This window comes from Chaetodon auriga, chromosome 11, assembly GCF_051107435.1.
Source record: "Chaetodon auriga isolate fChaAug3 chromosome 11, fChaAug3.hap1, whole genome shotgun sequence".
Classification (NCBI taxonomy): domain Eukaryota; kingdom Metazoa; phylum Chordata; class Actinopteri; order Chaetodontiformes; family Chaetodontidae; genus Chaetodon; species Chaetodon auriga.
The window spans coordinates 16,712,445-16,738,834 of NC_135084.1; the positions used below are offsets into that span (position 1 = coordinate 16,712,445).

General features: G+C 43.1%; 1 protein-coding gene across 5 annotated transcripts in view; it reads left to right on the forward strand.

The window, feature by feature from the left end:
• LOC143327951 (protocadherin-15-like) overlaps nt 1–12,754 on the forward strand; it is a 189,550-nt gene extending 176,796 nt beyond the window's left edge. For 4 of the 5 annotated variants that reach the window (XR_013077775.1, XR_013077778.1, XR_013077776.1 and 1 more), the window contains one exon: nt 1,193–1,925. Coding sequence is in view for 1 of the 5 variants with exons in the window: in XM_076742656.1 (XP_076598771.1) it covers nt 6,946–6,967; nt 7,604–7,642; nt 7,792–7,865; nt 9,827–9,941; nt 10,123–12,048 (2,176 nt within the window). In the remaining 4 variants the exon portion in view is untranslated. Of the gene's footprint in view, nt 1–1,192; nt 1,926–6,945; nt 6,968–7,603; nt 7,643–7,791; nt 7,866–9,826; nt 9,942–10,122 lie in introns of those variants that run through there. The other variant, XM_076742656.1, reaches the window with a different exon arrangement.
• Nucleotides 12,755–26,390: the final 13,636 nt, after the last annotated feature.

Consider the following 26,390-nt stretch of genomic DNA (forward strand, 5'->3'; position numbering starts at 1 on the left):
AGATCCAACCTCAGTAGACGTAATTTGAGGTTGAATAACTAGGACTACTGCCTAAGCATTTTCCTGCTTTTTACCCCAACCATTGAATGCACAACGATCGTGGTAAAATGGATTCAAAATCATATCACTTCCTCTCCTCTGAAATAGCCACTGGCGGCTCTGCGCATTGACCTCAGACATCCACCTGCTGCTTTAGACATATTAGTAGCTCTCTCTGCTCTTTGGCTTCCTGACAACGATCCACTTTAGATGTCTGCAAACCTCACTGTCTGCCGCAACACAGCCACTGATTAGACTTTAGCTTATGTATGTTTTTCTAATTTGACTTCGAATGCATTTTTGCAAGACCTTCTCCCAAGGTAAGAGTGTGTTTAAGTTCGTGAAATAGGATGTAGTTTACAAAATCAGGCCTGTGCTTAATAATTGATTTTGTCACTAATTACTTTAAAGCTTCCATTTTATGAATGCCTCTGTTGAATGCTCCCTGAGCTTCCCTTTATGTCCAAAGTGTTCTGCCATCAGCGCAATCAGATTTCACCTTTCATGTTAAATACTACCCTGAACGCGTAATGAAATGTTAATGCTTGCGGATTAAATGAGGTTGAATTCAAACAGCTGCCCTGCTGGGTTTAATGATTTTGATTTACAGCAAGTTAAAGCAATACAGCTACTAACATCACAATTGCTGTTCAAAAATAAATAAAGAAAATGGAAATTTAATGGCAAGCTGTAAAGACCTTTTGCAATGTTTACAACAGATGTTGACCAACACTCAGCAACAAGCAGAAGTTTCTGGTTCTGCAGCAGAAAGGCTCTCGTGGGGATTGTGTTGTAGCCAAGCGTTTTAGTTTATTTTGGGGGTTGTTTTCCAGCCTGCACAAGGAGCAAGAGGAGTCGGTCTTATAAACAACCCCATTAAAACACTTTGAAACTCCATGTATAAAACACAAAGTTCTCTTTGCAGAAAGGTAAAGTGTGTGCGGGTCTGTGTGTGTACTTTGTGTTTGTGCCATACTCAGATGCACACAGCAAATAAAGCAGTTCAGTATTTACCCTCAAAATGCAAAAACTTGGAGCACCCTTGAGCTTAAACTTCATCCATACCTCTGATATTACTGCATTAGTCATCTTACCATCTGTCTGTGTTTCTGTCCTCTTCATCCTTTATATTCCCCTGTCTCTCTGGATTCAGACTGCAGTAAGTAAACCCAAAACATATGAGGTCTATGAATACTATCAGTATTATATGTAAATGCAGCACAGGAGCAGCACCCTCGTTTCCTTCCCCTTTATAGCAGTTGAGCATATGTATAGATTTTATATGCGTAGGTATGATTTTGATATGTACTCAGCCTTTATTGAAATGGTAGTTTTTTCTGTTATCACTAATCCCCTTATGTGTAAATGCATTTTTACATGGCAAAGCCTGTTTTGTTAATTTACCTTGGTGAAGTGGTAGCAGTTGGAAAGTTTTGTAGTTTTTTAGAGAAATCTTTTTTACTTTCATGTAGTCAGGAAGCTCCCTTTGTTCAGAGGTACTACACTTCAATAGATACCATCATAGCTGTCTCCTCTCTCTCTTCCCATTAGGCAGTCGTCTCCTTTTGTGTTCAGTCGCCCTCACTGTCACATCTCTTCGTGTTGTGACTGATTGCACTAATGCATCCAATATGGGTTAATGTTGGTTATTCAGTATCTTTGGACTAAAGCCCAGCATATCCGCGGGCGTCATAATTTTTCTATTTCAATATTTAATCGCATCATCTTTGTAACTCTTTGTAGAAAGTTTTGCAGAGCAATCTTTTTCATTTGATTTCTGCGCTGTGCAGACATTGAAAACCAAACCATATATTAAGCTATTTAAAACAATAATCTGAGCAACAGTCACGGTGCTTAGAGTCGTAATCAGTTCAGATGCAGGAATAAATGATGCGCTTTTGCTCTTGCGTCCTTTTTCTTTGCTTCGCTTGCACTTCAAACCATCATTCTTTACCTGTTTCAAGTCTTTTTTTCTTCTTCACCTCCACTTTTTACCGGAGCAGGGCTAAAAAGTCTGTCATTGAGGAGGCTGACCACCAGAGGATTCTTAGCACCTTTGCCTGTCGCGCCATTGCAGCCCGCGGCAACGGAGCATTGCATGTCAACCTGCCCAAGTCAGAGAGCAACGTGACCTTCCTCTCTGACCGCAAGCCGCTCACCACTCACAACCCTGTCTACGACGACAACAGTCCCCTCAGCAGCCCTGATGTCTTTGCACGGGCCGAAAAGCGATTCTCCTTTTCTCCTTCCCACTCAGCCGAATCGGGCTGCATCTGGTCGATGCCTGCTCGCATTCACGGAGGGCAACACAGTTACGAGGTGCCGAGGAGACAAGCTCTTATGGACCCGGACGATTGGGAGCTGCAGATAGCACAAGCAGCCATGAGAGGCAGGCGAAAGCCGGAGAGTTCGGACACGTTTCACCTGAGTGGCAGCACAGACACCAAGCTGTCGGTCCGTGAGCAGGCCAGGCAGTTTGAGCAACAGGCCCTCCAGGAACGAACCCTCAAGCAAAACAGAGACTCCCTGGGCTCCCTCGCTTCCATCCTTGTCAGGGATAGAGACGGCGATGACATGCTGGAGCTGACCTCAGAAACCCTGCTCTCCATTATGGATTACTCCTACAGCCCCGTGTCTGTGGGCAGAGATGTGCCCCCCAGCGTCATCATTGCTCAGGGAGAGGAGACATGGCCCCTGGCAAGCCAGAGACCAACTCCACCTGTCCTCAGGAAGTTCAGCTCCAGCATCTCCAACTACATGACCGTTCAGCCTTGTCAGATCACTGTGGAGATCATACCAGACCCACCAGAAAATCCACCACCTCCTCCTCCACGGCGACCACATCCACCTTCCCCACCCGTACCTCCTCCCTCTAGTCCGCCTCCTTCTCCACCTCCCTACCTTCATAAACCTCAATCAATCCAACCTCCCTCTCCTCCTGTCAATAAACAGGTCGCTCCCCCACCTCCGCCGCCTCTTCCTCCCCCTCCCTCACCTGCTAGCGATCAGGCGCGCCCGATCGTCCAGTTTGTTCCAGCCTCTTTGCCCCCTGTGTCCTCGCTCCGCCCAGTTTCAGAGCGGAAACACCCGCCTCCTATTGACCCATCACAAACTGACAGCGGCAAGAAGGAGCTTAAAGGGATCCTGAAAAACATCCAGAATCTAGCCGACATAGAGAGGTCTGTTGCCAACCTGTACAGCCAAGTAGACAAAAACAGCAAGGTGCCCAAGTTTAACAAGAAGCCACAAGTGACTGAGGAATCCGAGGGTGCTAACAAACTGCAAAGCTCTGATTCCTGGGATGAGCAGAGCACGCCAAAAATGACCAGCTCCAGCTCTGTAGTCCAAACGAACTCAACAACAAGTATGAGCTGCACCGAAAATGAGACGAGCCAACTGAACACGGCAGCAGAGGCTCAGCAGTCAAGCCAGCTGAGCTCGAGCAGCTCAAACACTGCAGAGCTCAACGAGCAGTTTTCCTCTCAGTCTACAGTGTTCTGACTTTTTCTCTGTCTTCATTCTCTCGTTATTTCCATCTGCACATCTCCATGCCTGTTTTTATGTTGTTTCTACATACTTTTTATGCACAGTTTGCATTTTTACAAGCTTTAGTCGAGTCAAAGAATTTTGACTGTGGATTTTTCAAGGACAAAATGGTTTATTGCTCAATATGTTGTGGAAATCAAATTACAGTGTCACTGGCCAAGAAATGTACTCTCTGCCACGCTGACTGTACAATATGCTCACAGGCTTGCGTTAGAACATAAAAGATGCTTGCATATATCCATTTGCTGCGTTCATTTCCATGTTTTAATTATCTGAACTGCTATGAGATTAATGATAGTGTTAAGTATACCCCAGAGTTAGCAGATTAGTCCATTCATCATGTTAGAAGTATGTTATTTCAGTTCATAATCTCAACATTAACATTTCATAACCAAAGTTACTTTAATTAAATTATCCTAAACACCAACATGTAGAAATCCCACAACCCTGGGGTCTGTTTCCCACCATTTGCTGGCTGCATTTTGCTGATTTTGAATTTATTCTTTCACTTCCTCACAAAGATAAGAGGATGAACATTTAGGATGCTGTTGCTTCGTGCAGAATCCAAATTAGGCAAAAGCAAAAATTATAATGTTCAATGTTTTTTCAAACGAGGGAAAATTACCATAACTGTTAAGAATTTCCCAAAGGTATGCAAATTCAGTGAAATAAGCTGCAGAGTATTCAGGAAGGATGATCACATATTTGTTGATGAAACACATTCAGAAAGTTGTTCCAGTGACTTAATCTGACGTAAAATATTACATTGGCTTTTAGGTGTACTGAACAGGAAATGCATACAGTGATGAATGAATGTGAGATATAAAACAACAGAAGTGAAGAGTGAAAAGAGAGATAACTAATTGTCTCAACCAGTAAATGATCAAGCGAACAGCGGATACACACACATAAACGAGATCATATCGAGAAAAATATACACTGAAACAAACATTACACGACATGAAACTCATTGGATGTTAGACAGAGGCAGGCTACAGGAAATTCTTTCATTTCAGTGTAATACAGTTGAATGCAGACTCGACAAGGCCTGGTGCTTCTAAGTGAAAACATCTTCTTATGTTGTTTGAAGCACCGGCTACAGCATGGACTGTGCTCCCCGGCAGGCTCGTGCTGAATGAAGAGAGCCAACCTCTGGGGGACCTGTCTATTCACATGTCTGCAGAGATCCTCCCAGCATGATAAAGTAGTCACTGTGATGTTCGGCTGCACACTGGAAAAGGCTAATTAGAGAACCAATCAATCCTTAACTAGGGCCGCTGCCTGTGGGACTGTCAACTACTGTTACCCTCTCCTTTGCTTTTCCATCCGTCTGACCTTCTGCCTGTTTGTCTGTGCTTCTCTCTCCCACTTCCTCTCTCTCTCTGCAGTTAGCTGTAATACTTTACAATCCTTGGCCTCTTCTTGTTAATCTTTCCACTCGGTCTCAGGAGATTCTGTTACCCTCTTTATGCTCATTGCAATGCGCCCTCTGTCCCCTATCTCTTCCTTTTTTGTGCGCTCAGGTTTTTCCACTTTCTTTCCTCCCTGTCTTTCTCCCACATACCCTTCATGTGTTTGTTTCACCCTCCATGCCCTCAGGCAAATCGTCCACTAGCATACCTCCCTTCCAGAGCAATGAAATGTTTGATTCATCACACATTCCCGATGGGCAGATCGAAGGGCTGCTAATTCTGTATTCCATGTTCACTACATGGGGTAATCTCTTTTGTAAAAAGGCTAGCAGCTCACATGCTGCTTTTTTCAACCCAAACAGCAGAAAGCCTTAATGGATGGTTTTCTTTATCTTCCATTTTTGCAACTGGTTTTTTCAAACTCTTTTGTGCCCCGACTGATGACTGGCACAAGGAAAACAGAATTAAACCATTATACAAATTACAATAATTAAAATACAACCCCCGTTCCAACAAAATTGGTTCGCTGTTGAATAAAAAAACATAAATAAAAACAGAATGCAATAATTTGCATTGCTTTACTGACAACAGTTTCACGAAGTCTTCCTGAGCCCATGCAGCAATATTATTTATACTTTCATTGCGTTCACAAAGTGGTGAACCTCGCTCCTTGTACTGTTTTTAATATGTCAACAAGAGGTAGCAAGTTATGACATTCTCCATGTTTATCAGTCTTCTCATCTCACGAAAGGATAAACGTATGTCCCAGAAAGTCGAACTACTCCTTTAACTGAATTCTGCTCGGGTGGGTTGAGTAACTTTGTTTTGTTGCAGAACAATAAGCCCTACTTCTACACAGAAATATTCAATATGAAAAGCTGTTTGTGAAGCCAGCATCACCTTACTGTTGTAGATATAATCCACAGGCCTTTTCAGTATTCAAGCATTGCTGTAATTCTGGGCTCACCGGTCTCACATCTTTTATAACAACATTACCTTATCACCCATCTTCCCCCAAGTCCCGTCTTGTGCAAACGTCCTATGGCCGCTGTCCACTGGGCCATTTTTCTTGATGTCGTATGAAGCAGCAGTAGCCAGAAGCCAAGCCACTGGGTCATCCATCAGATCCCACTCCCGTCATCCCCACTGCCTTGGAGGTGTGGCCACATGGCTCTGCCCTGTCCCCTGATCCCTGCCCATAATAACAGATTACAGCTCTCCCGAGGAAGCCCACATCATTGCTTGGCCATATATCTGAGCGTGAAAGTTGTCGTTATTTATGGGCCCAGACAGGTTACAGTTGTACGCTTGTGAACCTGGAGGTTTCAGCCGGATTGCTCCATTACTCGCCATTTCTCATTGAGTTGTACTGAAAGCCCTGCGCTGTTGTCCTCGGGAGCAGCTCTGAGTTGTTTTTTTGTGTGTCTGATAGAGTGAAATTCTCATGATTTATTACAGCTTAGCTAAAAAAAAAAAAAAACATTGGCGTCTGTTGAAAGAAATTGGCACATCATGATGTGATAACCAAAGACAATTTTATTAACTTTCTTTGAGTCACTAATTCCTCCCTGAGTCACATTGTCCTTTTCATATCAGCGAAAAGATGCTCTAGATATGTCTGTATAAACACTGACATTTTTTTTTTTTTTTTTCAAATTCCAATCTTCTCAGCCTCTTTGATTTTTGCATTCATTGTATATTTTTTTCCTCCCTGTTTGGATGAGATAACGGGGGAGGAGGGCCTTAGGCGCTCTTTATTAAACTGAACTGAGATCTGCAACTCTGTAATTTAACACATGAAAATGCACAGTAAGTAAAGCTGCAATTTTCTGAGCGGTCAGCAAAATGTCCTGTAGACGCACCATTTCATTTATCTGAAGGCACTTGAAATGTTGCTGTCAATCCATATTCATCATTTGTCTCATTTCCCCCCTTCTGCGGCACACAGCAGGCGAGGCTACGGCAGACAGGTAAGCGTTCCTGTTGTGATGTGTTTCTATCTTATTGTTGTGCCAAGACGTTTTGTCACTCTCAAGGCGGCTTGAGGCAGCTTATATCCTATTATTCTTATCTACAACTCGCTTGATGGAAAACACTGAATGAGATTAAGATGAGATGCCGGCGATAGGACTTCTGACACTGACATTGCAGTTTAGATTTGATTCAAGAGTCTGTTGTATTCTCCAATGTTCCTGTCAAACAGCAGATAAGCATTCGGATGACTTTTTCTCCTCTGTCGGGAGAAAAAAACATAATCAGGGACCAAACAAAATGACTCTGTTTGACAGTGCTTGACATTAGAGTCTTTTTTTTTTTTTTTTTGAACTGTCAGCATCCGACGTATGCAGGATGTTTAATTTTTTTGTTGCCATTTCTTACCTCCCAGTTGCTTAGTCCTTCTTTTTCCTTGCTTTCTTTCCATCAGTATTTGTACTAATCCTCCTCCATGGTGTATAACATAGATCTAGCAATAAACATAAGAAAGGCCTGCATTTTCCGGCATTAAATCTGAAGTGTGTAGCATGAGCTCTTCCTTATGTTTGTGTCTCTCCTGACCTTCCCTTCCTGCCATTACCTTATCCTTCTTCTGTACTAATCTTTGGCAGCAACAGCAACTGCTGAGGCCATCTCTTCTGAGACCTGAGGTAGAAACACTCCTGCTTTTCTTAATTCACAGGGATTGTAGTCATACTGCTGCTATACTCACCCTGTATGCTGCTGCTGCTGCTCTTCTTCCTCAGTCTTTCTCCGTGGAGTGCTGAGTAATTTCTCTCTCTGCCTCTCTGAAATGCAGGAACTCTCCATGGAGTCAGGTATCGACCCAGGCCAGGACTACTACACGCAAGACTACTATAATTACGACCAGGGGTGAGCATGCAGCCTGCTGATCGTCTCATCTTTCATCAGTCGCACTCTAATCCATGGGACTGATCTCCATCGGTTAATTTAAAGCTAAAAAATTACATCGTTAAGGCTTATTTATTGCAACCTCGCCTTCCAGCTTCATATGTTTGGATCCTCAGGGGGAGGAGAGCATTTTAAAGAAATTCAGAATAAAATGATGAGTGTAACTTGTGCTGCCCCTTCAGCAGTACGCACCATCCGAGAGTTTACCCCCTCTACTCCCCTCAAATGAGATCAATTATGCTGCCTTGAGTCAGGCACCTGAGACTGAGAAAGTGTTTTCCCATGGTTTAATGGATAGAGGGTGTTTTAGGCTGCCTGTTATATTGGCCATATGGTCTTAAGAGGAAAAACATGGAACTCAAAGCCGGAACAGCTGCTGAGAAATTGTTATTCATTAAACTGTCCCGCTCTATGGCAGGTGACTTGCACCACTCTGGGGAGTCACGCTGCAAGTTTATCAAAACAGGGACAAGCTTCTGCACCTTACAGGCTTAAATCTCTTAAAAGAAATCTGACAAATGCTAAAAACTGTCTTGAAATGGAGTTTTGTAATCGCCTCTGTGGTTACTCACTGACCTACCTGTCATCTTTACCAGCTTTAATTGCCTCAGCTGTTACTCACTCTGCCTGAATCACACAGGCCTTGATTTACAACAAGCTGTAATTATATTTTAATGACATGTCACAAAGTTCATTGTAAAAGCTGCTGTTGCAAATGAGTGTATCATCACTATGACCGGATGCCTTTGATCTCTTTCTATTTGCATTGAGGGGGCACACTTAGACAGCGGTCAAGCTTTTAATCCAGCAATCACCAGACTGTGTGGTCCCCGTAGCAGCGACACAAATTACCATCAGCCTCTTTTCTTTCGGCTCCTCTCTAATTCAGTATTATAGTGTAAGACGAATAATTCACATGTTCAGTGTCCTTCCACCACATGGACGCAGACAACCTAATGGTGGATAATATTTTAAATTCAGATTTTTATGCTCAAACTTTTTCATCCGCGCTATCTTCAGGTCATGTTCTGGACAGTTGGCTATCACCACTGAAATAGCAAATCACTGAAAAATGATTAAATATCTTCTTCTTGCTTGTCTCCCATTTTAATGACAATTGGCGAGAAATAAACCTGCAGTCTGCTCTCTCTAGTAGGGAGTGTGGTTGGATAGATAGTCTCATTTAGTGCTCCCCTGATGAAAGAAGTGTAGCCAAACATGCTCTGGAATGAAAAACAGCACATTGGAGAAGAGTTACACAACCTCATTTGATCAGTTTTAAAGTGTTTTAATGGGCTTTTAGGCATTATTTGTTACTCCACAGGTTCCCATCATATCAGCATGTTTTTGCGTTCTTGTAATTTATTAGACCCCTTTGACAAACATGGGGAAATACGTGCTGTGCTGTATTTATTTTTGGAAAAGCTGCATGTTTTTTGTCTTCATTATATCCCTCCAAACTTGCCAAGTGATTTCAAGGAAGAGCTGCAAATCACCAGAGCAATTACTGCATATCTGATCAAAGATATTGCCAAATCTACAAACACAAAGATCAGTCAGGCAGCAGTCACGAGTGGAGCCAGCCTGATACAACAGAGGAAGATTTAGGAGAAGGAGTTAAAAATGAAAACAGATGATTCTGGCAATGACATCAATGCCTGGACATACTGGACAAGTCATGTTATACTGTATTTACCATGTTAAATGATAACAGGATAGGATTTTTAGGTAATACATTTGTTCATGGCTCTTTATCACATAGCATTTGGCAGGAGACATTTTTAAAAACTAATTAATTCATTGTTGCTGCTGTTGTCTAGTGTACTTTAGGTACTATTAAAGCCATAAAAATGGTCAAGGTAGGTCACAGTAATACAAAAAACCTCATTATTTATCCTATCTTTTGTCTGTCTACTTTTCAGGTATGACCTTCCTCAGTACGGCAGTCGGAGGAGGCTGATAACTCCTATGTATGATGAATATGGAGAGGTGATAATGGAAGATGATGGGTATTACTACAGTCCTCATGGCCCTGAGGTATCTCCCTTTCTTAGATGTGAATTTCATGCTCTCAGTGATAATGTCAAGATTTTCAATTTTTGCTTTAATAGGTTATGTTCCAGCGTATTATTGAAACAGCAGTTTAAATCCTTTGTGACTTCCAGTATTGTGGCTGTATTGTCATAAAAGCTTGCTGAATTAACTATGACTGTCTTAGGGCCGAGGCAGAGGCAGGGGTCGTGGTGGCATTCGGGGTAGAGGTCCACCCAAAAGGGTTGCATTTAGCGATGTGCCACCAGAGGATGAAATCGTACAAGCTGAGCCAGCAGATGGGGGCGAGCCTTCTAAGGCTGCCAAGAAACTGAAGTCTGTCATGAAACTCAGCAAACTCCTGGCAGCCAGCAAGGGAGGAGAACAGCCATCTGACGCTGGTCCTTCTGGCCCATCTCCATGGAAGAAGGCCAAGATGTTAAAGATGTTCGGTGCCGGGAAGAAGGACAAGGATTATGCCAAACTGATGTCAGCCCGCCGAATTGACAGCCAGGAGAGTCTGACTGATGGACCAGCAGTTATGGGACCAATCGACAGCAAGTCTGATACCCGCAGCCGGCTTGGCAAAGTTTTGAAGAAAATCAACTTAGGCAACAAGTTACAGCTCCGGAGGAAGTCACAGAGTAGTGTGAGTCGTGGCTCAGCCACAGGCAGCGAGAGAGATGAGGAGGCCTCACAAGTAACCAGTGAGGATGAAAAGAAGTCTAAAGTGTCCATTAGTGTGACAGAAAGTGAGCCAGAAGCAGGTGCAAGTGGAAGCAGTAAGGAGAAAGGCTCTGATGAGGAATCCTCAGAGAAAAGTAGTGTTGACAGAGATTATCTAAAAGTAGATTTAGACCGGGATGATGCCAATGAAAGCACTGTAGACTCAGAGGAAGAGCCTGATGAAGAGCCTGGGGATTCTGATGAGGACTCCAAGTCTGACAAAACCGAGAAGGAATCTGTCAGCGAGAAAGAATCTGGTACTGAAAGAGAATCAGAGTCAGAGAAAGAGTCAGAGTCAGAGAAGTCATCGGCTACAGAGAGAGAGTCAGAAACAGAGAAAGAGTCTGCGTCCGAGAAAGAGTCTGAAACAGAATCAGGAACAGGCACGGCAACAGAGAAGGAGACGAGCACAGAAAAGGGTTCAGGGACAGAGAAAGACTCCGATGAAGAGTCTGAGGAGGAAGAGGGTTCGGGGAGCACCAGAGAAAGCGGGTCTTCTGCCCGCTCTTCAATGAGATCATCAGCTACTGAGGCCAGCAAGGAGAGCAGTGTTTCAGGTGGGAGTGGAAGTGGAAGTGGAAGTGGGAGTGGGAGTGGGAGTGGGAGTGGAAGTGGGACCAGGGAAAGTGAAAGTGCAAGTGCAAGTGAGAGTGGCAGTGGTAGCGGTAGCAGTGCTGCATCTTTATCTGGCTCAAGCGTTAGGTCGTCACAGAGAACCAGATCATCAGGGAGCGCAGTAACCTCAGAGAAGTCCAGTGAAGAACTCAGTGAGGCCGAGTCAGGGACAGGGACAGCCAGCGAGGCAGAATCGGGGTCAGGTAGCGAAGGCTCCTCGTCTCGTGGGTCCAGCCAGAGGAAAACGTCTGAGTCAGGGTCTGGTGGAGGGTCTTCATCCGGTAGTCAGATGACAGACAAGAGTTCCCTGGGGAGCGAGGAGGGTTCTGCTAGTTCCCGGTCCGCCAGTGGCAGCCGGCGTTCCCAGAAGTCCAGCCTGAGTCGCAGATCTGAGGACACAATCACAGAGGAGAGTGAAGAAGAGGATGAGGAAGAATCTGAGACCGCTGATGAGAGCAAAGAGTCAACCAGCGAGCTCAGTGATGAAGCGTCGTCTAAGAGGTCCAGTGTGGCACCTCGAGACCCTGGGCCCTCTGCCCCCTACAGAGGTCCCCCATACAGCTCCGAGATCAGAAGCATCGGTGACACCTCGGTGGAGACGTACGGAGGACTGTCCCCCATCACTGAGGTGGACGAGGACGCCATCTCCTCTGACAAATCTTCAGCCAGCGGCTCTGGATCAGAGGCCGGCAGTGCGTCGAAGGACTCAGGAGAAACAGAAGTGACATCAGATGCTGACTCAGAGTCTGAAGGAAACTCAACTGCCTTCTAGAGAGATATATTGTCCACTGTGAAGTAAGAGTGAATAAAATCAATTACCCTTGCATGGGAGTGAAGAAATATTGCTCTCCTCTACAGAGTGTTTCAAACGTCGACTTTTTCCTCGTTTACCCTTGGCAAGGAAAAACTTTAGTGGTTTCCTGCTGCAAAATATCAGAGTTTTCCTCTCTTTCTTATGTCTTTGACTTCTTCTCTTTGATGTTTCCTGAGTGTTTTTATGCCTTTACCTTTAGTGCAACACCGGGCTCTTTTCTGCTGTGAGGTTTTGCATGTTGCACTACTATCTGCTTTGACTGAACGTTTTCCTGTCATTTGACATGATTACTTTCTATGAATAGACAGCGTTTCTCTTTTCTCGCCATAAATTCAGCTCTGATACTGATCATAAAGTGGGATTTCTTCTGTTTTCTGAAGATGGTCTCCCACATTTGTTGGAGTATGAATATTCTTTAACAGAACAACAATTCCTCTTCACAACACAACAAAAGCATCTTTGTTTCAGATCAAAAATGTCCTCTATCCTTAAGTACACATGAGCATAAATTTTACTTAAAATCTGGTTTTTTTTGCATAAATTATGGCGAGAATTCTTTGAGATACCATAATCTTCATACCTGATGTTCAACCCAGCTATCTGCAGTGCTTTTGAGAAACTATAGCTTAACTATAGCATAGCTTCTGAAAATATTATATATTGACTTCAGTCCCTTCTCTTCTTCTCAGCCTGGGAAAAAGAAGCGGATTAAGCTGGTGGTCGATCGGGAGAATGAGACCAGCTCCACAGGAGAGGAGAGCACCACAGAGACCCAGCGGAACAGACTTCCCAACAGTCACAGCAACATCAATGGGAATATCTACCTCGCACAGAATGGCACTATCGTCAGAACTCGGCGGCCGCCGCACCCGAACAACTTCAAGGTGGGCTCTCCGTGTCGGCTCGGTAAGCATTTTAAAAAACTAGACAAGTTGGGTGTGACTCATGAAGAACCCCCTCCCGTTATTAGCATCGAGGGCACAGGAAACGACACAAAAAACGGAACGGGTACATGTGTTCCCTCTAACGTGGACGTCAACCTCAACACTCGGTCCTCCTGTGGCTCCTTGGGATCCACCATCACAGATCTTAGAAGTTTTGGGTCCAAAACCAATTTTGCCAAGGCCTTGATTGACAGAAACAGCAGCGTCCCTTGTATCAATGAGGAGCAAGAGACTTCTGTTGACAGCCACAAGGACAGTAGGGAGACACTGGAGTCCCACAGTGACCACACATTATCAGATGAGGAGGAGTTGTGGATGGGACCCTGGAACAGCTTGCACATACCAATGACGAAACTCTGACTGGCCATCCAGAAAATGATTTTGTGCTTTTTATGTTCCTTTCTTTATCATGTTGCTTTTGTTTAGAAAATGATCATAAAGGAAATGATTGTGTGCCTCAACTGGACAAGCTCCTACCACTGTCCATGACAGGTGATTGCACTTCTAGAGTCAAATTTTATTTAACCATGATTTGTACCGAGCGTTCATCACTGACAGGGCTATTACAGAGGGGAGGGCTGAAAGGCAACGAGTGCCTCAAAGATATATGAAGTTTTTTGTGAACCGTGCTTGACTGTAATTTTAACTCTTTGTTCAACACAGAAGATGGGCCTCTTTAACTGAGTGATTCCATGCTTTGCTTTCCTTTCTCAACCACAGGTTTTTTTTTTGTTTTTTTTGTTTTTTTAAATCCTGAAAAAGGTCACAAAGAGATTGTCATTCATTTCACTCTGGTGATAAAGGCATTTACAGAGGAATCAAGGTGGACACGTGAAGAAATTGTGATTATATAGTCTATGATAAAGTAAAAGAAACTTATTTTGCTAATAGCATTTAACTTGCAAATAATTAAGATTGTCATTGATTATTTTATGTTGTGATCACTTGACAATGTTTTTGAAAATTTCTGAAAAATATATAAAATTATTTTTGTCTATTTTGTATCTAACAGAGATGGAGAATCTAACATATGACATTAAAGACGTAATACCCACTTGACTGTCATTGCTATATTTCAACAGTGGAATATGACAGTGTGATGGCAGTCTTTTTATATGGACATTTGTTACAGAATGTGATATTTTCAACCCCTTTACATCATGCAGATTCACTCTGTTCATGATAATTTATTAACTGACACATCAGGACCCCGTGCTGGGGACAAAGGACTACCAAAAAATGTACCAGATTCAACAATAAAGTTCTAACCTATTTTATGGTGTATTGTGAAGCATAATTGCAGGCCTTGACTATTTCTGCCACTTCACTCTGTCCTCAACATCAGGGTTCTTCTTTAGCCACATGGATAGTGGTAATAGTGCCTTTATGATAATATGAAAGATGTTTGAGGTCATAGAGATACAGTACTTGGAAGTGTGTAATGGGAATGAAAGTTGAATAAAAGGCAGGCCACAGCAGAAGAACTCAACAGTAAGCTCATAAAAATACAATGTGTGCAGAGAGAGGTCTGTCAGAGTGAGGCCTTCTCTGTGCAGTGGGCTTTCACTCTCCAGAAGAGCAATGACAGGTCACCAAACATGGGGATTTGGATAGCTACTGTATCTCTGAAAAGCAGTGGGAAATATGCCAGGAAGTCTGAGAAACTGACAGTCCTCTTGAGTCGACTTTCTCACCTGTCAACGCAAAGTGCAGAAAAGAAAAAAAACAAAAAACAAAAAACGTGTTTTTAAGGATGGCAGCAATTGTAACCAAAAAGGCTGAAGGCGATGGAAATCTCAAGCACATTTGTTTCTTGGTTTATCAGAGATTGACACATCTAACGCAGGATGACATTTACAAAAAGTGTCCTGCAGTCAATCAAACCATGAGAATGCCAATCAAGTTCACAGAGTTCTTTGGAGGCAGAAGTTCAGAGAGGAGCAGGAGCTGAATGCCAGAGTGAGGTGGCTTGAAAAGCTGCTCAGAAAATAGGTCAGGAGGGAACCTTGTTTCCACCACAAGCCTGGTGTCCTACAGGATGAAAACAAACGTCTGCACTAAAAAAAATGGAAGCAAGACCTGCAAAAAAAAGAAGAAAAAAAAGAAAGATCTGCCTGTTTTAATTGTCAGTTGTATCTTTTTCAGCTATTAAATGTGCGACGCCTTTGCGCGGATTACTTGTTGGATCTGCAGACACAAGACACAAGGCTTCTCTCTAGTGTTCACTGTCTATGGAAAGCCAGCCGCTTCACTCTGCATGCGCACTCACAGGAGCTGTCGCTGCTGACAGGAGAGCAGCGCTGTACGAATCCTGCTCAGCGCAGATGGCGCTCAATGTCACATTTTAGCAATTATCTTCCAAAACGTCTTCAAATGAGAGCATATTCCAAAACAAAAACAAAAAGCAGCATTATAATATAAAAATAATTAGCAGTAGCATCTGTGCACCCGTCTCCTCAAACACAAGGACATACGTCACCAATCTCTCTTTTGGAATACTCTCCTGATGAATTGGATTAAAGCTCAACCAACGAATAGTTTCAGTCTGTCACAGGATTATGTCCCAAGCCTCTTTTTTACTTTCAGCCTGATCACGTCACTTAGCAGATTAAATTACGGCATTAAGAATGGACATATCCCTGCAGTAATGAATTTTTGGCTTGAGAGAACCCGCAATCCAATGTCTCCTCAAAGGGATTTACTTGTCATTTGCATTTAATACTTAGAAAAGAAGACCGTCTAAAGGTGATGAAATGCTGCACACCTACGGAACATTTCTAAGCAGACCTGAAGTTTCATTACTGTTCGCTGTCACAACAATTAGGTTAGAGGCTTGTATACAGGCGAGAGACAGGACGGAAGAAAACAGTGACAGTTTGCAGCGATGTCGAGATCTAATTTGCTCTGATGTACAGAAAACCAGTCATTGCAGAGTCTTGAACAGGTACATAAAAGTGAAATGAGATCTAATTAAATAATATATCTCACCAAATAAAAGACAGGCTATAATTGGACACGTTAAGTTTATTAGAATAGAAACCTTTTTAACGCCAGCCTGCAGGGGCCAAGGTGAAAATCTGGTCCACAAACACTTGATGTTAAAAATATTTTCACAATGCCAAGATCTCCTGCCTTAGAAGAAAAGTGACAGACAGACAGACAGACAGACAGACAGACAGACAGACAAATAGATAATTCAGTTCGAAGACATCTTTGAAAATAGCAATATGGTGGCTGATGGCACAAATGTAATTCCAATGTGCTAGTGCATCTTTATCATAAATCCTAGTCTTGTTAGTAACACACTGACTTTTCTTCTCACCCCACAAGAAGGTGAAATATCTCAACATTTAACAGATGATTGGCACAGTATTTGGTCCACACATTAATCGTTCCGGGATGACTCATGACCAGTGATCCCCTGACTTTTTCTGTAGTGCCACCATGAGGTTGATGTTTGTGGGTTAAAGTCTCAGCAGCTATTTATTCAGTACACACATTTATTCCCTTCTCATGATAAATTGTAGCAACATCTGTTATTTTTCATCCAGCTCCATCATCAGGTGCAAAACCAATGCCATACACATGCCTGCTGGAAGACATGAGCAGTGCTCAGTCCTGCCTCACAGAGGCTAGTGTGACTGTGGAGTCTTAGACTTGTCTGAAAATGTGTTCTTGTAGATTGGGTTCCACTGCGCGCACATGCATTAATGCAAATATCCAGGCGCAGGTTTTAGCTACTCCGAACATCAATAGCTGAAGCTGTGACAGTTTGCACAAACAGAGGACATGTGCAGATTTGGTGTCTACAAGTTAGTCACAGTGATCCTCATAGTTAACAGAGGTGTAGAAAATCATTTTATGAACTGATCACAGGAGTCGCAAAGAGTGTTTCTGTAGCCCTGTATCATAAACTCTATGCCTAGGGGCTCATTTAAATGTAGAGTATTTATACATCCTTCAAAACAGGTTCTGCCACAGTTTGTGTTTATGTGAAGTCATTTTCTGCAGCAGTAATTCTGTAATATACCTGTGGATGTAAATCATGACACAGAAATACTGCTGTACTTGACAGAGATTCATAAATCTGTAAAAGTTTTATAGAGGGTGATTATTCATTCACCAAGAAGGCTGCAAAGTTAGTACTGCAATGTATGCACCAGGGTCATGCTCTGCCTCTGGACTAACTTTTGACAGGTTACTTATTCTAATTGGCTGATTGAGGCCTTGTTCCTTGCCCTTGGTTTAATCAGTGCAACGAGCTCATGCATGTGTTCAGATGTGCCCGGTTCTTCTCTAACAAGTGAACAGATCCATTGGCTTGCTGAGGATGTGGTATCGCTGCAGCAGATTGAGCCATATAGCTCCTGATATGGTAACATTCAATTTGACAGGAAGAAGAAGTAGGAGCAACTTCACAGAAATGCATCAATTTTAAATCACTTTGTAATCAAATATTCATAGTGAAAGGAAAATAGAAACACAAGTTCAATAGGAATTGGGATTCCGATTTCTCTTTTTTCAGATATAGAAGTGTTAGTACTCTGATATGTTTCAGCCCCGTGGACTTATGATTCCCTGTTTGCGTTGTATGAACACATTTCTCATGCCATCCTACTGCATTTGATGTCAGAAGAATTATGTTCTGGAGAGCATGCCCAATAAAGGGGTGAAATAAAGGTTCTCTTACGTACTTACGAAGCTCCTGCCAAGAGTATAACTCAGTATTATAATCACTACTGTTTAAAAACATAATCCACATTTCAGAAATGTTTTGCTTTAAGGGTTATGAATCATTTTCTCTGCTACGCTGGCAAACTGTCCAGCGGAAACAAAAGGGGCACATGTATCATTCTGAGGCTGCAATTCAGAAATGCTGATGATTCAAACAGCGTGGAATCAGCAGTCGCAGAGCAGACTCAGTATTAAGATTAGTATTTGATTTGTGCGCCCATGTTTGTTGATCCTTACTCCTGAGTGTGTGTGAAAAAGCAAGCATGGGGGCCACACTTTTATCACATGTAAACAGTGTGTGTCATAAATGTGTAAAGAGATGTTTGATAGCTGAAGCCATAACATAAGCAGAGAGATTTGATTTTCTGTGTGCACAGGAGGGCTGGCTAATACATTAATACCACTTCCACCCGCTCAGGAATGTGCTTCCCTGGTACAGGTAAGCACTGTTCTCTTTCCAAGTCCACCGGCGAGCCTCCTGAGTTTCACCTATTAGCATAGCCTATATAGGATATCCTGGCCTACAGCAGGCAATATGGTAATCTACCCATGACTCATTCTAAAGGAGATTATCACAAATCCCCAACGGAGGCAGGAGAAACTCCTCATAATACCTATCCGTCACCATTGCTTATTGCATGCTCAGACCTGGAGGGCAGGACTCTAGGTTTCCAACCTAGCTCCAATATAAGATGATCCATTTCACTACTTCACTCTTAAAATTAGATGTCACATATTTATTTACCGAATTGGCTGATGTACAATGAATATTACGAAGACAAGGAGACAAGGAAAAAAGTCATATTACTGTATATTTTAGAATCCTGGCCCCAGTTGCAGAGGCGGGGAATTGTGTGTTCTGTGAGCACACACCACAGCAGATACTGGTGAAATTACAGCTCATGCCCATGTATCTGGTGTGTCATTATTTTTGTTATTCAGTGAACTCTGGCTTTTTGCTCATTAAACTACATCAGGTCTGCCCTGCAGCCAGCGCAGGGACAGATGGGAATATCTCAGTGCTGCAGGGGAGGCTGGGGCTGGTTGCGGGTTGGTTATTACAGTGGAGCCACATTAGAGGGTGCTGTGTAATACTGTTTATGCCAAACATACCATCTGGTGCTGGGGTCATTTCTTTGATAAACAACAAACCAGTGAGGTGAAGGTCTTTTTTATTATTAAGACACTGAAGCCTTGATGATTTTCTTTGGGGTGCATGCTGGTGGTTTTCCTGATTCTTGGGTTTTGGTTTCACACACACACGCACACACACACAGGTACAGTGCACGATGCTGTGATTAACTTGTGAACGCTTGAATGTTCCCAGTGGCCTGAATTCATTCACTGGTGCAGAGTAATTAAACTAGAATCTAATAACTAAAACCTTCAGCTGAAATCTGAATAAAATGAGTGGTTGCAAGTAGGCATTGCTTCATTTTAATTTGTCACCAGCCAGAAATGGTGCTGACCTGAGCATCGCCTTTGTTGCTGCTGATCTGGTCAGAGGGTGCAGTGCTGCAGATTTATGTGCACCTTTAATAGAACCATAACAGCAGTCTATTCCATGTTTTGTGGGGCGGGTGATGCACAGGTGTAGAAAGCTCGTGGATTATAGACTGCAGTGGTTAAAGTTGCCAGGGACGGGACTGGGATACTGAGGAAGCTGGAGGGCAGATCTTGTGATACTACTTAAATAGTGGAAGCAGTATTTGACGACCGGGGACTGAGAACTGTCTGGTTCTTTCGTTTGGGTTCTTAAGGGCAAAACTGAGGTTCATTTGAATTGAACTGAAACAAGCTCGCAGCCTCTTCGATGCCACCGTGTCAGTACCTTTGGTGATGGACGCATAGATGTCTTTCACGTAAAACAGAGATATCCACTTAACTAAAAGTTTTCTTTAATCTTTGAATAGAATTTATAAAATACAGAGACTCTGACTTCAAAACCACTGAGCCAACAAATGCTGGTGGCCTACCCCCCACTTTAAAAGGATAAGATTAGGCATAATGCACACAGCATTAACACAGATCAGTTATCTTACACTGCAGATGAAGAGCAGAGACACAGGTTTGTGTTGTCCTTCTTGCTTCATTGGGGCCGGATGAAGTTACAGACTCTATCGTATTGTTCTTGTGCCCTTTTCTGTATTGCTTACACAGCTGAGACGCTTATCGAGCTCTGATGTTGTTGCAGCTCTCGATAGTTCATTAATCCTGCTGACAAGTGATGGTATTGTAGGAGCTTTGGCCTTTCCGGATCGATGCTAAATTCATCACAGCTTCCCCACCGGCCATAACTTGATTAAGCACACTTAAGTCCAATTCATAAACATTCCGCAAATTCTCATCGGAGCACCCAGAAGCCACTAATTTCACCGGTGATCAATTTGGCTCTCACCTTTTCAGTTTTTTTGCCCTGCAGCTCAGCCACCTGTTAAGATTACACTTAACCCAACTTCCTCACATTTCAGCACCTCACTGCTTACTAATTAGATTTCCCCTGGAGTGCGGTGGAGTCAAAACTCTGATCGGAGAGATAGCAGGAGGAGGAATCCACTGAGAGTAACTGCGGGAATCCCTGCATGACCCGGTGCAAGCATCCGAAAGAGAGACACCCTGAGAAATGAGAAATGACCAGCAAGAACGTCAAGAGCTGGACTTTATGTTTCTTTAGAGGTAAATTATTCGCAGCATGTTAGGAAAGTTATTCTCATGCAGGCCTTGCATCATATTATGTCCTCTTTTTTTCACCCTGCTAGCATTTCTTGAAGAGTGAAGCTATACTATTCAATGCCACAGTCATGAAATGTTGGTTATCTCTTAGTCACTAGATATTCCTGCTGTCAGTCATTCAGAATATATTTGCACATTTGATTTTTTAAATCAGAAAAAAGGCAGGCAGCAGAGAGGTGATAATGAATATTGGCATGACTTAGAAATGGGGAGCCATTTGCTTCCAGACACATTAGTCATTGTTATATAAACCAGTGCCTAGCTGTCATTTTTGCAGCTTTTTACTCTGTGACGCTTTTTGAGAGAAAATTAACGGAGATTTACATATAAATATATTCGCCGTTCGTTTTCAAATTTGTGAAACCAGAAAAAAAAGTGAAACCCTAGAAAAGTTAAAAAAAAACATCATCTGAAGTTTGCTTTGAACATGCCCTGAGTGCCTGAATGCTGTGAAACCATCGAACTAATCCACGATGCACTTTCAGCCTCATGATGTGAACACAGATGTTGGACAAACACGACCACAAGATGGCGCCTGAAACTCACGGCTGTGGCTTGGCATCAGCCTGTGAGATGAGAGGGCAAATGAAGGGATGCAAATTGCTTATGAAGAGGTGGTGGTGACGAAGTGGAAATTAAAGATAATACATGTGACTTTTACTCCCTTTGGACACGAGAGGCCCTGCAGCTTAGGTGGTTATTTGTCTTGTGTGGGTTTGTTACTACGCTGAGTGAGGACGTGCTGTGGACGATGACGTTGATAATTCTCTTGGACCAAAACAGGAACATGAAAGTACTAAACACAAAGTAGCAGTTTAATTGAGTCATAAGTCATATTTTTGGAGTCTTTTTGAACAAAACTGTCTTTTCTTGTTGCTGATGTTGAACTCTTTTTTTTATTTGAGTGGCAGCCAATTAAATATCAGTCAGATATTAATTAAATTAAGTTTTTATCCCTTTGCTTTATATGAATATGGCCCTGATGATACTGTTTGCATCCATGGCTTGTTGTTGCCCCCGCCTGCCTAATTAGTTCACGTTTCTTTCAATCTGATTATTTTCTTCCTTCTTTCTGGCATGTAGAGGACAACAGATCACTCCTATTTCTGGAGAGCGGTGCTTAGGCAGAGGGTAGATTCAAGTCCATCATCATCTCCTCATTTCCTGCAGCTATTTAAGACTGTGCCTCTCCAAAATAGGCGCCCGATGACCGCAGCCGGAGCTATCTCGGGACCTGCTTTCAAACTAATTCGAGGATATTAGGATGTCTCAGAATGTTTTGTTTTGACATTTCTATACCTTCGTCGACCGTCGTGTGCACAAAGCGTGTGCCATCTGACTTAATGCCATTTTAGAAGTCTTCTCAGATGTTTTTAGGTTTCCATAACTATATATTGTACATCTTGAGTGCTTTATAATTTCTATGCTGCACATTGTTATTTTGGAAATGTACTCAAAACCCAAAGTAAGGTTTAACTGACAGACAGGTCACACACACACACACACACACACACACACACACACACACACACGCAAACACACACACACACACAACACACACAGAGCAGCTCAGTGAGCCCAGGGCTACAACATCCCGCCCAAAGGTTATATTCTATCCGAAATGTTGGGTGTGTAGTAAAATACATGCTCCACACTGTCTGGCTCTCCTAATGAAGGGGTTTATGACTGGTAGTCCTGTGTTTGTACCATGTATCATGCGCTGCTATATCACTGGATACAAGGTCAGATCATATCTCATCCTATATCTGCCAGCGGTGCAACTCTGCAATGAGAGCTCAGTTTATTAGACACAGTGGAGACATTATTCCAGGATCTGAAGCCACTATAAAAAGAAAAAAAAAAAGATTTTGATAGCTGCCCAGGGCATAAAAATAGAATTTAATGCGTTTTGGAGACTTTTTCTGCTCTCATTGTTCTCGATTTCACAAACAGCAAATAATTGAGTTTTTCACAAAAAGCCTCTCTTGTGTTATTCTGAGTCAGACGCAGCTGTGCGTGGCCAGACTTGTCAGACTGCGAGCTTTCAGCACCCACAGTGTTAATGTATAATGTCAACGCAGTAGGGAGCCTTGTTAAAAAGCAATTAAGCCAAAATGATTTAAACATTGTGTGGTTTGGCCATTGGCGAGCCTCGAGGTACACACTGTGTTGTTGTCTTAAAATGAGAATTTCACTGTCTGCTCACACTGAAAACCGCTATTTGTGTGAGTGTAGCTCTAACCACACTTTCCCACACCCGCCAAACCATACCAAACCACAGACTTCAGATGAGTATGCGCACCACACACACACACACACATACTCACTCACTCACTCACTCACACAGAGACACACACACACAGTATTCACATGAAGAGTAATTGAGGGGTTTGACTAGTTTTTGGTGCATTAAAACAGTAGCTGTTTTAAATGACAGGGGCTGAGACATACTTGCATTGATGTCTGTGAAGGCTGGTAAAGATGGCTGATTACTCAAAGAGGACGTGGCATTCAGTAACTCTTATTATATTCCTCTTTATTCAGCGGAGTTTGACTGAATCACACCATTTAAGCTGTTCCTGACTGTAATACATTCTTAATCCGCGGCTTTCTTGCTCAGTATATTCATTTCTTGAGTGATTTCAGGCACAAGCCTTTCTGCAAACAGAGTTAGACTTGGTCTTATTTTTGATGATCAAAACATTACTGCTGACAGTTGAGAGTCTTCAATAGGCAACCCAGAGCTATTAGTTGTTCGCCCTGTTTCCAGAGCAACAGCTCATCCCATATTCCATGTGATAATTTGCCATTTTGTGCGTGTCTCCCAGTAAGTCTACCAAAGTTACGTAAGCAGCTTCAATTTTAGTTCCAGTGGCCGTTGTCTTAGACAAAGATTAGTGCTAGGCCATAGTCAGACACATTTTAGCTGTTGGCAGATTGTTAGCTTACACTCTGTGTGCAAATGTGCTCATCACAGCCAGACTGCTTGGATGTGGTTTGGAACATCTGTGTGGTCCCCACTCCAGAAGAAGACAGACAGGGGAGAGACAGAGGGTGAGGAGCAGGGGAGGGGAGGGGTGGTGGTACCCCAGGGCTGCTCAGAAAGAAGCCCTCAGTTTTTCCATCACTGCTGTCGCCACCACCACGGTGGTGGTGTTGCCTCTGAGCAGAGCCAGGGGACAGCGTGAGGCAGATGCAAAGTATGTGTGTGTGTGTGTGTGTGTGTGTGTGTGTGTGTGTGTGTGTGTGGGAGAGGAAGAGAAAGAAAAGATGGAGGAGAGAAAGCAGGACAGGGACAAAGCGACTGTGTGGGGAGCCGTCAGTCTGGTCGATGACTGATGAAGTTGAAGGTTAGGTCTGGCAATTGATGGAGCTGCTGGCGGGGGCGGGGAGAGGGGCGTTGAGAGGAGCCTTGGTCCAAACCTGCGGTCGGCTCCCCCACCACCAGCAGCAGCAGCACCACAGCACAGCTCCCTGCCTGTATGCGTGTGGTGTTTATTTACGAGCCCGTTTAACCACGGCGCGGTCCCTGTGGTGGACTGACACAAGATGACAGCAGCCTAAATGTCTTGCCCTTTAAATCCAGCCTAATGGTCGCTTAGTGCTGTGGAGACAGGCACTGGGATAGGCGCCTGGGGTCTTTTCATAGGGGCCCTCTGAGTAACACATCAGCTAACACATCTATGGGCCACCATCCAGAGGCTTATTACTACCTGCTTCTGCGGCTGTGGCGCCACTGATTTAGCCATGGCTGTGTGTGGAGGGACAATACGAGCATGGGAATAGACACTATCCACCTATTACAGCCGCTCTGACAATGATTTTGGATGTGAATGTCTTTTTAATATCTGTGTCTGTGGCGTCTGGGATGGTTTCAATAGCCACTGGCGGGCTGCTTATATGTGGAGTTCAAATAAACTTTAACATGATGTTTGGGACGCCTGCCCTCCAAAAGAGCTGAATTCTTAATTCTAAACCTGCAGTTTAATTTCTGGAGCAGAAAAATAGCTTTTTTTTTATTTTTATCGTTGTTGTTGTTTTTAATATTTCACTGCGGCCCAGACTTGAACACAAAGAGTTAATCCCTTGTGTTTTTTTGCCTGAAGTAACTCTGTGGTAACTTAATAGCAGATGTGAGTGTTATTGGGCAAATTATATGCAATATGAGAGCAAACATACACTTCACATAAAAACGACCTGCGTAAACACACCATTCATAACTGCATACCATTCTGTGTGGGCTTGCCAGCCAATGCAATTAGACGCTTTCTGAGAGGAAGAAAAGATTATCATCCAAAACCTTGTGTCTTGCTCAATTCGTGTGAAAAAAGACGTGTTTATTGTGAGTCAGAGTCTACCTGTCAATAATCCACAACAAATCTCAGTTAAAGTCATTCTGATCACACCTCTGGGATCTATGAGAGGAAACAGGCGAGAGGAAAAACGTTGGCCACAAATCCCATGGGAATCCATCTCTGCACAAGAGCCTTCTCCTGAATCACCTGTTGGCCTCGCTCACTGTTGTTACCCCAACCTCAACTTGTTGCTCAATGCAGACACATACACACACACACACACACACACACACACACACATACACACAAAGGCTTTGAGCTTCAATCTGCATGCTTCGGTCCTGTGCAAACACAGATCAGACCATACTCATTGGGCCGTGTCTCTGGCACTCATCAGGCTGTTTGTACTGCAATTTCCTCCCCGCTCTTATCCATGTTTTGTCCACTGTCATTCCAGCGGGATTATGGGATGCTTTCATCATGCAGGAACATCAACTGAGGCAGTGGGGGAAATGCAAAGGAGGCATGTTGTTTTGCTCCTCTCATCACACATAGTGTTATCATCACATGCCATAATGAATGCTGCAGTCTGCAGTTATCCTTAGAGCTAATTATTATTTTGTAGCTGCTCTCCTGTCCATCTAAACAAATATAGTATTTAAAGCAAACTCGAATTCATTCCACCTCTTCCGACCACTGGAAAATGCTGTATATATTGTACATATCACGTGACTCCGAGGCCAACACGTGTCCGTAAAAGCAATAGGTGTTACTGTAATGAGAGTGAGCAGTGCTGAACAAATATTTTCTCTCTCGTCCCCGGCAAAGTTTGAGACATTTTGCTTTTTAGCTGCATTTACTTGAACATTCATGAAAAGTTTGTATGCTCGGATTTGAATGTAACTTGTGCGTTCAAACAAATAACTTGTGAGATTCAGCACTTTCTTCTTAAATGTTTAAATGCCAGAACACAACTCACCATTGGCCACCATTGGCCAGACCTCTACGAACCCTACTTTATATGGACCTTTAAACTACATTGTTTGTAGATAAGGATTTTATTGAGGTTTCCTAGTTGGTCCTGGGTCGTAAAATAGCAAATGATCAGTAAATTGTTGGGATTTTTTCAACATTTTTCATCATGTTTCATTAATCAAATAGAAAGTTTTCTCTTGTTTTTTGTGAATGAAGCCCTGTTAATCTCTTTCCATCCATGTAACAAAAGCAGACAAAAAGAAAACCAAATCAACCGGTTCCACTGACTGACTGAGTGATCCAGCCTGAATTAGATAATTGGTCCTATTTGAAAGCAGTTGACTTTTATAGCTTGTCACCTCGCGGTCAGCCTGTTTTCAAATTGATTTCAAGACGTTACTGATCACCTATGAGGGTCAAATGGTTCTGAAACTCAACTGCATCACAGAGCTTTTGGGTCCTGAAGCACAACTTCGATAGCCACTCCGACGTCTGGATTAAAAACAAGACAAAATGTCTCTTTGCTGCAACTCTTCGAAATTAACTGCTTCAGGCGGTCAAAGCTTTTGTGTGTCACTGTTGAACTTGTGTCTGCTTGAAGCCATTTTTTTCTCACTGT